This window comes from Anopheles moucheti, chromosome 2 (genome assembly GCF_943734755.1).
Source record: "Anopheles moucheti chromosome 2, idAnoMoucSN_F20_07, whole genome shotgun sequence".
NCBI lineage: Eukaryota > Metazoa > Arthropoda > Insecta > Diptera > Culicidae > Anopheles > Anopheles moucheti.
This window is the reverse complement of record NC_069140.1, coordinates 57,434,649-57,447,115: the sequence shown is the minus strand read 5'-3', so window position 1 is coordinate 57,447,115 and position 12,467 is coordinate 57,434,649. Positions and strand designations below refer to the sequence as shown.

General features: G+C 44.7%; 2 protein-coding genes across 2 annotated transcripts; both read right to left on the bottom strand.

The window, feature by feature from the left end:
- Positions 1–562: 562 nt before the first annotated feature.
- Positions 563–2,227, bottom strand: LOC128298498 (chromaffin granule amine transporter). The gene is made up of 2 exons (XM_053034248.1): positions 2,125–2,227; positions 563–1,965 (listed from the first exon to the last, which is right to left on the bottom strand). Exons 1-2 carry the CDS (start codon positions 2,225–2,227, stop codon positions 563–565), a joined length of 1,506 nt encoding a protein of 501 aa, XP_052890208.1.
- A 2,601-nt stretch (positions 2,228–4,828) lies between these two features.
- Positions 4,829–7,197, bottom strand: LOC128310589 (uncharacterized). The gene is made up of 4 exons (XM_053047273.1): positions 7,121–7,197; positions 6,732–7,019; positions 6,160–6,669; positions 4,829–6,068 (listed from the first exon to the last, which is right to left on the bottom strand). Exons 1-4 carry the CDS (start codon positions 7,195–7,197, stop codon positions 4,829–4,831), a joined length of 2,115 nt encoding a protein of 704 aa, XP_052903233.1.
- Between the last annotated feature and the right edge of the window lie 5,270 nt (positions 7,198–12,467).

Sequence of the window (12,467 nt, the reverse complement as noted above, 5' to 3'; positions counted from 1 at the left end):
ATTAATTAAGAATTGCTTGAACTTCATGCTACCAGACTCTCTTCAATGCTAATGTGAAGGTAATTGGCTTTCACACAAATATTTTCTTTTCATTATTTTGTTCGCTCATACGCCATGCGTGTAGTTTTAGGCTGTCTGTTTAATTAAAGGATCCTAAATGCACATCCCATATGTGATGGAAGGAGTTTCTTATCGGATTAAAACAAATACCCTTAATTACCCTTTGCTATTCCATCATATGGTAGTAGTACATTTTCTCACATGATATTTCAGTAATACAACAAAGTCAAAACTGACCAAAACAATCCGAAATGGATGCCATATGTGTATTTGTATTATAATGTTTGGTTGTATAGGTGTACACAGCAGTTTTCCATCCATGGATCACTCATTGTTAAGAATACGGTTTTATTTAAATGGTCCCAACGTTAGTCAATTGCGGACGGTATTGTATACGGTTCGGTGTAAAGTATCGTAGAATGACAATGTCTGGTGGTGAGAGATAACGGCTAATTCCATTTCACGCACGATTGCCCGCTTCCATCGTGAATTTATTGGCTTTTCACTCGAGGGTGTTGTAAAAACGCCTATAGATTGTAGGCTCACTGCTGGCAAGCGGTAAATCGGGCTGTTTCGCCGCCGAGCTGCCGAATACGTTCCCTACTGAGCTTCGCAGACCGGAACACGCGAGCAATACCACGTACAGTAGATTCAGCACCCCGAGAGCGCGCAAAACAATGGCAAATCCAATGACCGGGACCAACTCACCGCCGATTATCGGTGCGAGCGAGTAAGCCACACTGACTGCTATCTGTTGTACTGCATATACCGCACCGTAGCCGCGCTCGCCGCCTGATTCTTCGGCGGTAAAGCCGACATCATGCTCAGGATGATTGCTCAGCTGCGAATCGACCAGCGTTGCAAGTAGCGGCACCAAAGCCGCATCTACCACGCCGATACCCAACCCGAGCCCCAAATGGGGCAACAAAAGTCCCGCTACGGTGTTTGCGGACGGAATGAGAATGCACGAGCTGCCAACGAGTAGCAGGGCCACAATCGAGACACGAATCTGACCGAATCGGTACGCCACCGAGCCGAAAAAGTTCGTACCCAGCCAGTAGCCTATCGAGTCCGGTATGAAGACCGTTCCCAGTTGCCATTTTTTCGGATGCAGTTGGCTAATCATCCAAATCGGAAGACACGGTTCCAGGATGGCCATTGCGGAGGTTGAAATCCAGATACCACCCACAACGACCAGTATGAGACGGTTGCTGAGCAGCGGCCACCATGTCGCTCGCCTGTCCTCCGTCGTAGTGGATGAATCGTGGGGCAACGGATTGAGGCGATACGCGCTGAGATCGAGTTGAAGGTACTGTAGCACCAAATTTCCCGCGCACAACACTGTCAGCACGTGAAACGGAGCAGCTTTGCCGGCCATTGCGTAAGCTATTCCTCCGAACGGATAGCCTACCAGCACTCCGACGGCCATCGCGCCCAAAACTGTGCCCATCACTTTAGACCGACGCTCGGGTTCGGTGTACAGTTGCGCTACCAGACTCATGCCACACACGCCAATGCACGCCGAACCTAAACCATGGATGGCTCGTGCCACGAACAGTGAGGTGTACGATGTCCCAAAGCCAAAGATTAACGATGCCAGCAACAGATTGACGGTACCGAATGTGATTGGCACGCAGTAACCGAAGCGGGCAGTTCCACTACCAACTAGCGGGTTGGCCAACAGTTGTACGAGCGCTTTTACACCGAGCAGAATCCCTATAGAACCGTTCTCCTGCTCCATTGTGGGTGTTTTATCTACAGGCGGATTAGTTGGCTGTACGACGACCATTGCCTCACTTACGGCGCCGATAAGCTTAGGGACGTAATGCAGGCTAAAGTTTTTATAGATGACACTGGCCGGCACGTTGTCGTGAAACTGCACCAGATAATCGGGTAGAATCGGAACTGTAGATTAGTAAGCGATAAGATGATCGGAATTAGAACCGAACGACATACAAAATGAAGAAAAACAGCACAACAAAGTATTTAAAACCCACTAACATGTGGCCGTTTTTGTATGCAATGTGCGACAATTCACTATTGTATGGCACACCCCACACTTACCTATTACTGTTAACAGCATGTTATCAAGAAAAAGGGAAATGTAGACAACCATGGCCACAACTACCCGACATTGGCGCATGTTCGAGCAATCCAGCGATAACATATTGTAACAGATGTTTTTTTAATGCTTTGAGCGACTCACTTTCACGCAACGATTGCAAAAATGCACCGATGAATAGGCCCTGTTCGCAAGTGCCGTATTCGTTGTCGCACGCACGAATCTCGTTAGCGATGTATTTTCGTCGATCTGTGTTGAACAAAAAATTACTCGTCGACCCGCTGTATCAACAAGTGTGTGACCTTTGTAGTGGCAAAGCTTCCTGGTGACTGACTGCAATCCTGGTATACTCTCCCGATTAAAAGGATGCACAAAACAGATGAGAACTGTTGCCGATTAACCCGCGAGAGAGTTGTTTGGTAACGATAGCAACGGTTGGAATGGGTATCTCATGATAAATAAAGACACTCGTTCGAGCAACATGTGAGCACCTTCAATGGAGACGCCCAGTACAATATGGAGACACTCAGTGTAATGGAGGCGCCCAGTACTTCACGTTTTATTTTAATATTAAAAATAAACAATAATTTACGTTTAATGATCAATACTGTAAGTGTTATACATATTTTTAATTTCTATTGAAACTTCTCTCATATCTTCCTGCTAATGTAAATTACATTTTCGTAAAAGTATAATAAATTGTTAGTCATTAGTTCTAAGGTATTTTTCATATGAATTTTTAGAGAAATAATAATTGAAACAATAATTTATGCACATCCGAAGGTCACACTGGGCATGAACAGCTAGGGCCCCACGGATTCGGGCCGGGTTACAAGATCAGGAAGCAGCAGTGGACTGGAGCGCGCGTACCGATGGAACGGGACACAGCGAAGCTCCAGCACATCGTCGGCGAACTTTTTCCGGAGCGACCGCCCATGGAGTGGCCCACAGCGGCCAGATTGTCGGAAGAGGACATCGACCGGGATCCCGTCACCGAGGAGGAGCTGTTGAGCATTGCAAAATCGCTCAACCCGCAGCGAGCCCCGGGCGACGACAATATCCCGAACGTGGCCCTGATAGCGGCGATGACGGCCTTTCCCGGTGTCTTCAGGAGAACGTTCCAGCACTACATCCGGACAGGCTACTTCCCGGACGAATGGAAGAGGCAACGGTTAGTGCTGTTCTCCAAGACGGGGAAACCACCCGGGGAACCGTCGTCGTACCGGCCAATCTGCCTACTGAGCGTCCTCGGGAAAGTACTGGAGCGACTCATTCAGCGCAGACTCACGGAGCATCTTGATGCGACGGGTGGTCTGTCTGACGCCCAGTACGGATTTCGAAAGGGACGCTCTACGATGGACGCCATCAACAGGGTGCTCGCCAACGGAAAGATCGCGCTCGACAAGAAGGGCAAGGGCGACCGACTGTGTGCGATGGTGACAATCGACGTGAAGAACGCATTCAACACGGCTAACTGGACAGCGATCGGAGAGGCTCTGCAGCGAAGGAACACGCCACCGTACCTCCTGGCGATGCTGCGGAACTACTTCGAGAATCGCACGCTCCACTACGAGACGGACGAAGGATTGGTCTCGCTACCAGTGTCAGCGGGCGTGCCTCAGGGTTCGGTTCTAGGGCCAACACTGTGGAACGTCATGTACGACGACCTTCTCCGTCTGGAGCTGTTCGGGAAGCGTGCGGACATCATCGGGTTTGCTGACGACGTGACGTTCACCCTCGTTGGACGGGACACGCAGGACATCAGCGCCCTTGCTACGAGGAACCTGGAGACGATCGAGCGTTGGATGGGAGGAGTGGGATTGCAGCTGGCCCATCACAAGACCGGCTACATGATCTTCTGCACCCATCACACCCCGCAGATAGGCCAACTACGAGCGGGGACACACACGATCGAATCCACGGAGACACTCAAGTACCTCGGGGTTGAGCTCTGCCGCAAACAGCACCACGGTCGACATCTAGAGGAGGTTTGCAACAAGGCGACTCGTACCACGAACGTCATACTCACTATTGTTAACAGCAGTAAGACCTCCGGATCAGAACTTCATATTTACAGATAGCCATAGTGCTATTGAAGCACTGAAAACTGCAGTTCTGTTAAGCGGCAAGACTATTTTATAGTTAAAATTGTTGAGTTGCTCGGCTCAATGTTCAACAAGGCGTTTAGAATATCGCTAATCTGTGGCCTTGCTTCGGTGGACTCTCTGTTGATCGTGGATACATTCGGATGATGAACCGACTAATGTCAAACCATTTCGCTCTGGATGTACATGGCAATGGCGGCGGGGTCGGATTCTATGATGTGGACCATCTGGAATTCAAAACCGCAAGACCCTCCTTTAGAGGAACAGTCATATCCGTCGTAGTAGAAACCCCAATACACCGATACGAGATGTTTTAGCTTGTTATGACATGGAGTTCGTGAGGCTTATCTTCCGCTTCGCATTGGGACAACGGTCTACTAGTTTGAATCCCATCGCAGTAGTTGCTTATATCCGTTCCTTCTCCAATATCTGTTATAAGTTGTGTTGTCTTTGTCGATAAAAGTTTTATGTAGTGCCACATTACGCCGATGAGGGAATAGCCGCCATCGATAGCCGCTATTTAAGGGCAATATGTAAGCGAATATCAAATCAAATATCCCATAAATTAATACGTTACATTTTGCACAATTAACCCGAATGATCACTCAACGTACGGCCATACTGTGGAAGATCTTCGTACCCGAACCCGCAGGCGATTTCTGCGTGCTGTTGTATGCTTATGATAATAGCGGTAGTAAGCTACTTCACCAAGGAATACCAAAATGGCCACTCCGTTCATCAGCAGATAAACGAAAAACACGAGGCGCATATTGAACAGGTTTACCCTGCGGGCCGGAGGCTCATCGCGCAACGTTTTATTCCGGTTCTGGGCAATTTGCAGCAGTACGCCCTTCTGTCGTATGAGCGACAGCTGGTGGTTAACTATCCCATTCTCGAGACAGTTCATCGTCAAGCGTCGTATCGTGGGAAACAGCGGTGAATTCTTGGGCAGTGCCATTGCGGTCAGATACTCGATAAACGGTTGCCGCACGAAGTACAGTTTGCTCTGCTTGCGTTCCTGATCGAAGTAGCGAGACCTTACCACCTCGACGAAATACTCGATGATAGGCACGGCGGATGTGCGGTTATCGGCCACCTCGGGGAGCAGACTTATGTTGGACGGTGTCCACTGTACGTCCAGTCGAGCAGCTATACGACCCCGCACATCACTGCTGTTCCAAACCTTGCCGCGTATTGCATTACCGAAGGAAATGATGGCCTTCAGGTTCAGCTTCGTACTCATCAGCTCTTCCAACGTCTGTATGTTACGCAGCTTCTCATCGTCCAGGTTAAGCTGTATAATGGTGATGCCTTGCCAGGCCGAGTAGGCAACTATGCTGTAGAACATCAGTCCCATCAGCACTAACCGATGCCGATAGTCGCGCGGTAAACGAACACTGGAAGAAAACACAATGGCGAGTATGCGAAACGTTTCCTTCGTATAGGCGGCTAGGGAAAACTCGCGGCGCATCAGTACCAGCAGCAGCAATGGCAATAACACAGCCAAGGCCAAATTTGTTGAGTACATTTGCAGCGAAAAGGAGTGGAAAAACACCACCTTGTAACGATCGCGGAAATAGTTCATGGGGACCACGAAGACCAGCTGGATGGGGCAAAGGAAGTGCACGTACTGCAGGTTGCGCATCGGGTGCTGCATGATCGACCGCGAGTTGGCGGCCAGATCGATGGTGTTGTGCTCTAGCATCTGCAGCGTTCCGCCCAAGCTGCCGTTCGAGGTGATGAAGCCGACCGACTCCTGATAGTTGAGTTGGTTGTACTTTATCGTAAAGTTCATTCGTTCGCGCATAATTTCCACCATTTCACCATCGAGATATTGATAGCTGCGGTAAGATAGCGTTTCGAGACACAATTTAAGCAAAGCGGCTACAAAATCACGCAGCTGCTGTTAGTACACTCGTGCATCGTACTCACCGACGAATCGTTTGGTTCGCAAAGTAAACAGCCTTCGACATCAGCTCAACATCCGTAATGGCGATCGTCAGCGGGTACTGGTGCAGGTTGTTGATACGCTCGTAGGTAAAACGTGGCACTTCCCGAATGAACCGGCGGACATCGTCCATCGTTCGCAGATGGAAGCAGAACATGTTCCGTTCCTCCAGCATCTCGTCCCGACTGCTCAGGTAGGGATTGAACAGGCACACCAGTAGTGTGCGATAGTCTATGCGGCTCAGTATAAGAATATCCAGCATCTTGAACCGGGTCCAGGCGCTGCGAAAGAACTGCAGCATATCGTACTTAGCAATACCGCGAATGAGCAGAATAACTCTCGCTATCGGATTGCGAAACGCTATCGCCGGCAGCACTTGCTCCATTATCATCGACACGTTCGCTTCACTGTGGAATGCTTCCCAGTGCGGGTAAGGGTTGAAGTTGTAGCCATAGTTCCGATCGTTTCGATCATTCTCGACCGATTGGAAGTATCTGATACAGGGAATGATACCAACTAAATCGTACCGCACGCCGTATAGTCCTTCCATACTCACGTGTCAACCGTGTACAGCTTGTAGGAGGCTTGAAGTTTGTTCACACGATGACACTTGACCGCTTCAATGATGGCATTATCCACCATGTCGTCCCCGATGATGGTTGTCAGTGATGTGTACCCCTCCAGGTACGAACTCATCATTGCCTCGTACATAAGAAATGCTGGCGACTGGCATCGGGTAGTCGTCGTTTGCACTACTATCTCAGCATTGCAGTATGTTCGCATTCCTACCCAGGCCAGCAGCAGTGGCACCACGCTCAAACGCATCTTTATTAACACCACGCGGCTAGCGTCGGAAAGCCCACGACAGAGCACTAGATGTAGACCGTGGCCGGTGTCGTATTTATACACAAAGCATTCTGCAGCCTACCATTTTATTTTAATCACCAGAACGTAAAGGTGCCACCCATACACAACAATTGATGGTGATGCTTATCGGTGACAAAATGAGCCCATTTTCCCATCACGAACAACTATTACACAGCGGATGATTGATTTGAAACGGTGGGCAGTGTAAAATCAAATTATGAACATGAATATCGCATGCCATCGTTAGGCGCAACAAGTATTGTGCGACCAATGGTTTATAATGTGATTGACGGATATGACAACACGCATGTTTGACGCTCGATTTATGACAAAATTAATAATACATAATGCAAGCGGAACAATAAGCGCTAATTAGATTTTGTTTATTTCTCTATCTAAATAATGTGCAACTTTTATGAAAATAATTTATATTTTTGAAGAGCACTTGATAAGTGGTTCCATAATAAAATAATAAATAATAAATGAAGTCATTAAACTGTAAAAAAAATAATTAAAAATAAAAGCCTTTTTGTAATTGAATTAATTTATAATAATTTATAATTTAAAAAGTAAAATTAGTTTATTACCGAGAATTGTTATAAAGTCCCGCTCCCGAACCAAAACTATCAAGTAAGTAATTGTTTGCAGAAAGATGAATTTATCAATTTAGTAGAGCTCTGCTCAGTGTGTCAACAGGCATTTTCGCATGTCTGTCTGAAAAGCACCGTCTATACTGCTCAAGAGGCAGTTTTTGATCGCGTAAAACACAGCTTTCTAATCTCCAATCTCGAACGTACGGTGTTCTCTAAATCCCCTTTGAATTGGTTGAGTTTCTATCTACTAAATTGAAAATACTGCCTCATGATCAACATCACACTTTCTGCTGGTTTCAATAGCCCTTCAGTAGTACCTGAAGACAGTTTAGGGCCACTTTTGTTCTTATTGTACATTAATGCTGTCTCGTCTCAGCGGCTGATCAAACGAGTGGCGGAGTAGGCGGTTGCCTAGGACCTCGCCGTGTTGGGGGCCCCAAAAAATTTGTGCCGATTGTTCGATTTTTGAAAATTTTACAGCAGAGTAAATTTATAGCAAAAGAAATTAATTTAAAAGGTAAAAAATTGATCAAAAATATCTTCCTTGGTTATATAAAACTTTTGTTTCTATGTGATAAATTAAATGCAGAGAAAAATATCGACTTTGTGACTTTAAAGTAGAAACGAAATTGCACCAGGATTTCCGAATCCTGGAAGGATAGTACCAGGAAAGCATCCACGGAAGAGGTAGCACCTAGTACAGCAATTTTAGTCGAAAACCACCGAAAGGTATGCAATGTTTACACACCAACTTTGCATACAAACCAGCTGTTTTCAGATTTCCGATACCAGGAGAGCATGTTTTTCAAGAGGTACCCGGCCGTACAAAATATGAGAACCCCACTCACGGCACTCAGTGTTGCAGCGTTTCTCCTTTTTTTTTGATATGTTATACCTCGCTGACCATCATGCTGTTCTGTCGCACGACAGCTTCTTTCTTTTTACCTTTTTTTGACAGTTCATTTGACAGTTCTTGTTTGTGTGATCGGCAATAGCAGTGCAAACAAATTTGCGTGAAAAAAGAAGTGTTAAACATAGTTAGGTAAGTTTATTTTGCCAATGTTTCGTCGTTTCAATGTTTTTTAATAGGTGTGCCGCATTTGACGATGATTCCATTTGGAAAGGACTAATAACCGACCCCCGAAATGGTATAGCATCTAGCAGCAGTACCGCAGTCAGGTAAGATGCCATTTGTTTATGCGGTTGTTTGTTACTTTATAAATTAATTTTAACATTCTTTCCAGATTCGACCAATCACCAACGGTTGCAGCGAAAAGGAGCTAAACTAACTTTAGTTGATTCAACCTGTGCTACGAATGCGTAGGGATCCAAGCGTATCATTGTTTTCGTTTGTGATCTACAATTTAGAACGCCTTTGCACCTTCCGCACATTCACATACCGCAATATTACAAATTTGTGAAAAACAAACTATGTATGATTAATAAAACTAAGTTGTATTTACATCGTGAAGACATGGTAGATCAATTGAAGGATTGGTATGAAAAAGGGCGAAAAGAAGAAGAGAGAATGAAGAGTGCAAATAACGAGAAATAATCACTCACGGCACTCAAAGTCACTCACGGTCACTCAGAAATGTGTTGCACTAATGCTTAACGGCTATCTTCCTTTAAGCCTTCGTTAAGCAAAAGTTAAGCAAACGAGCGACGCAACTTCGTGTCGCGGGGTAACACCTGGTACCAGCCGAGTAAGCACAAATCACGTACTTCCCGGTAGTTGCAATCCCAAGTTGTTGCATGTAAGATGTTGCATGCCAGATGTTGCGCGACATGTGCTGCAAGCCAGATGTTGTGCAACATATGTTGCGCAACATGTGTTGTGCAACATGTGTTGTGCAACATCCTGGTACTCGGCTGGTACCAGGTGTTACCTCTTGAAAAACATGCTCTCCTGGTATGCAGGAGTTTGCATGAAAGTTTGCATGCAAGTACGAAGTTGGGCGCCATCTTGCGCGCCATCTTGCTCGGCTGGTACATGCAAGTTTCTTGCATGCACCAAACTTGCATTGCAAGTTGGTTGCAAAGTTAGTGTATAAACATTGCATACCTTACGGCGCAGTACCAGGAGCTACCTCTTCCGTGGATGCTCTCCTGGTATCGGCAATCTGAAAATAGCTGGTTTTAAAGAATTTCGTACCAGCCGACGGGAAGTTTGAGCGAGATGAAGGATGCTTTCCGTTTCATCCATCTTCCTTACACTAGCGATCGCTCTCACGGGTTTGATAGTATGCAATGCAATAATGATGGGCAAATTTACTCCACACTGCAGGTGTCACCTCTTGAAAAACATGTTTTCCTGGTATCGCAAATCTGAAAACAATTGTTTTGTTCATCGCCTAAAACATGTACATGAGCGAAACAGGTTTCTAAGAAATTTCTCTTATTGTTACCGTAAAGTAAACCGATTGAAAACTGTACCTTGAGCGAAAAATCGTAGAAGGCGTTGGACTAATCAGGAATCGTAAATGTACGTAAATCGTAGAAAATGTGATCCAAGTAGTGGCGTTACGGTTCTCCTTAGCGCATACAAACGTTTAGATATAGACTAGCTTACTAGGCCTGTTTACAGGGCTACGCAACATAACTCTGAAAGTACGCAAGGGAGCTTTCTTTCCGAGACTTTGCTGGTGTTGTTAAATCATGTTTGAAGTACACCTCCCTAACACCGATAATGCCGTAAGAATTATAGGCCCCCCTTTAAAAATTCTGCCCTGGGCCTCCAAGAGGATTGCTCCTCCACTGTCTCGTCTGCCTGTTTGTCCTGTCGACCCTTCATTGTTTAATGTACGCCGACGGCATTAGGATTTCTGATTCGTGTACGACGATTCGACTGCACTCAACTACAGGTGTTGATAGACAGTTTGTCGTTTTAGAGTTAATCAACAGCTTGTCAATCTCTGTGAACATATCTAACGTGATGCCTTAAAAAAAGGTTTTATACACTTACCAGCTAATAGGTGTTACATTGGGACGATTTTTTTTAATAATCGAAAGAACGACCGGGCCGTATATCTTGAATAGGCCGATGTCTTACCTATCAAAATTTAGGGATCATGTTAGATAGTAAATTAGACTTATGTGCTCAGTATCAATCGATTACCTACAAAGCACTGGCAATGTAAGGTTTTATTAAACGTGATTCAACAACAATAATTGACAGAAGAAGCTGTTCCGTTGTCCAACACTATTATCCGGGTCAGTAAATTGGAATCTGGCCGAAAAAAATACGCACGAATTATCCTAACAAACACACCTTGGTGCGGTGTTTCCAACTGCACTCGTTGCTTACTACTAGGTTTTCTGGCCATAAAACATAGACACATTGGTCGCGCAATGTGTACTTGTGGAAAAACATTCTCCAGAAAAAAATTGACTCACCTGAACTGTTATGCAGGTTAAATAAGCACGTAGGCTGCTATTTTTATTTCGGGAAATGGCAACACCACTGCAGTGAAAATAAAGATTTGATTTAAAATTTTATTTTTTTAGCAAACATTTATTTAGAACTTTTTGTCATCCGAGTGCTATTTATAAAGTTTTTAATAACTTAAACAAACAAAACAGTTGTACCGGAATACATCGATGCTGTACGCGAACTGATCATGCAAGTTCGTCATGTAGCGTATCGTGAGATAGAGGTATCCTGGAGCATTAGTTCCAACAGGATACATACTATGTTGTTTAAATAATTTGTACTTTAAAAATATTTGTGCGCGTTGGATTCCACATAAGTTAACAATTGTTAAAAAAGGATTGTGTTGTTTGGAACAAAGAATATCCCAAGAAATTCAATGACGATGCTTTAAAAGATGTGTATAAAGTCTTCACCGGTAAGGAATCATGAATTTATGCGTATGAGCCCGAAATTAAACAGGGGATTTAAAACATTGAATTGATCTTTCACTCGCCGTACAGTACTGATTAGACATCCAATGGCAAAATTTGTGTAGTAGTAAAAGGTGTATACATAGGCTCCCTCTCTTTATGCTAGAGGGGGCCCCGAAGGATACCACAAGAGGCGCCAGGCGAAATTTGAACCCTCCTCTACCTCCCTCCCCCCCCCCCCCCCCGGGCACATTTTCACACTAATGCATTTAAGACATCAATAAAACAACATTCTAACTACTATATTTATTATGTATATTTTAACGCTATGTTAAAGTCAAAATAAAACGCAAAACACCATTGCTTCGCTTGATAATATAGAATATATGTATATATTTTTATATTAATCTGTACCTTTACTATAAAAAAATAACAGAACAAAAATCTCTGAACAATGTTTTGTTACACCTTCACTGTTTCCCGCTGCGGATGTATGTTTGGCTAACTATTTGTGGAATTCATCGGACCGGCTTCTACTAATTGGATTGTTGGTTTAAAATCGTTTCTGCTTCGTGTGTTTGTGTGTGTTTGTTGTAAATTATGCCATAATAGTTGGATCTTTGAGGAACGATCTTTATTCTGACGTTTCATTCCCTAAAGAGTCCTCTTCTAACGTTGTAACGCGTCTTTTTCAGTGCTTATCCAATCGGTGTCTATCCAAAGTAGTAGGATACTCGGACTTAAACTACACTTTTTTGTGTTTAGTTTCATAATCCTTCCGTCAACGTTGTGAATCATACCTGAAGAGTTTATGTGTTAGCAACATTGTCATGCGTGCAAACTTTTGTATACACTCATATCCTATCACATACGTACACGTACATCGATCAACACATTAAACGTAAAGCGCTCGGTATTGTTACACAAATGTATTATGCCTCGGAACAACTTCTGCACCCGACAGGCATGACCATTTGTATGATGGCTAT

Bases quoted from the DNA above. Each gene is read 5' to 3' on its own strand.
- LOC128298498 (XM_053034248.1), bottom strand. From the start codon at position 2,227: ATGTTATCGCTGGATTGCTCGAACATGCGCCAATGTCGGGTAGTTGTG. The intron at 1,966-2,124 runs GTAAGTGTGGGG...ACTAATCTACAG, and splicing joins CATGCTGTTAACAGTAATAG to TTCCGATTCTACCCGATTAT.
- LOC128310589 (XM_053047273.1), bottom strand. From the start codon at position 7,197: ATGGGAAAATGGGCTCATTTTGTCACCGATAAGCATCACCATCAATTG. The intron at 7,020-7,120 runs GTGATTAAAATA...TTCCGACGCTAG, and splicing joins GGTGGCACCTTTACGTTCTG to CCGCGTGGTGTTAATAAAGA. The intron at 6,670-6,731 runs GTGAGTATGGAA...TCCCTGTATCAG, and splicing joins AAGCTGTACACGGTTGACAC to ATACTTCCAATCGGTCGAGA.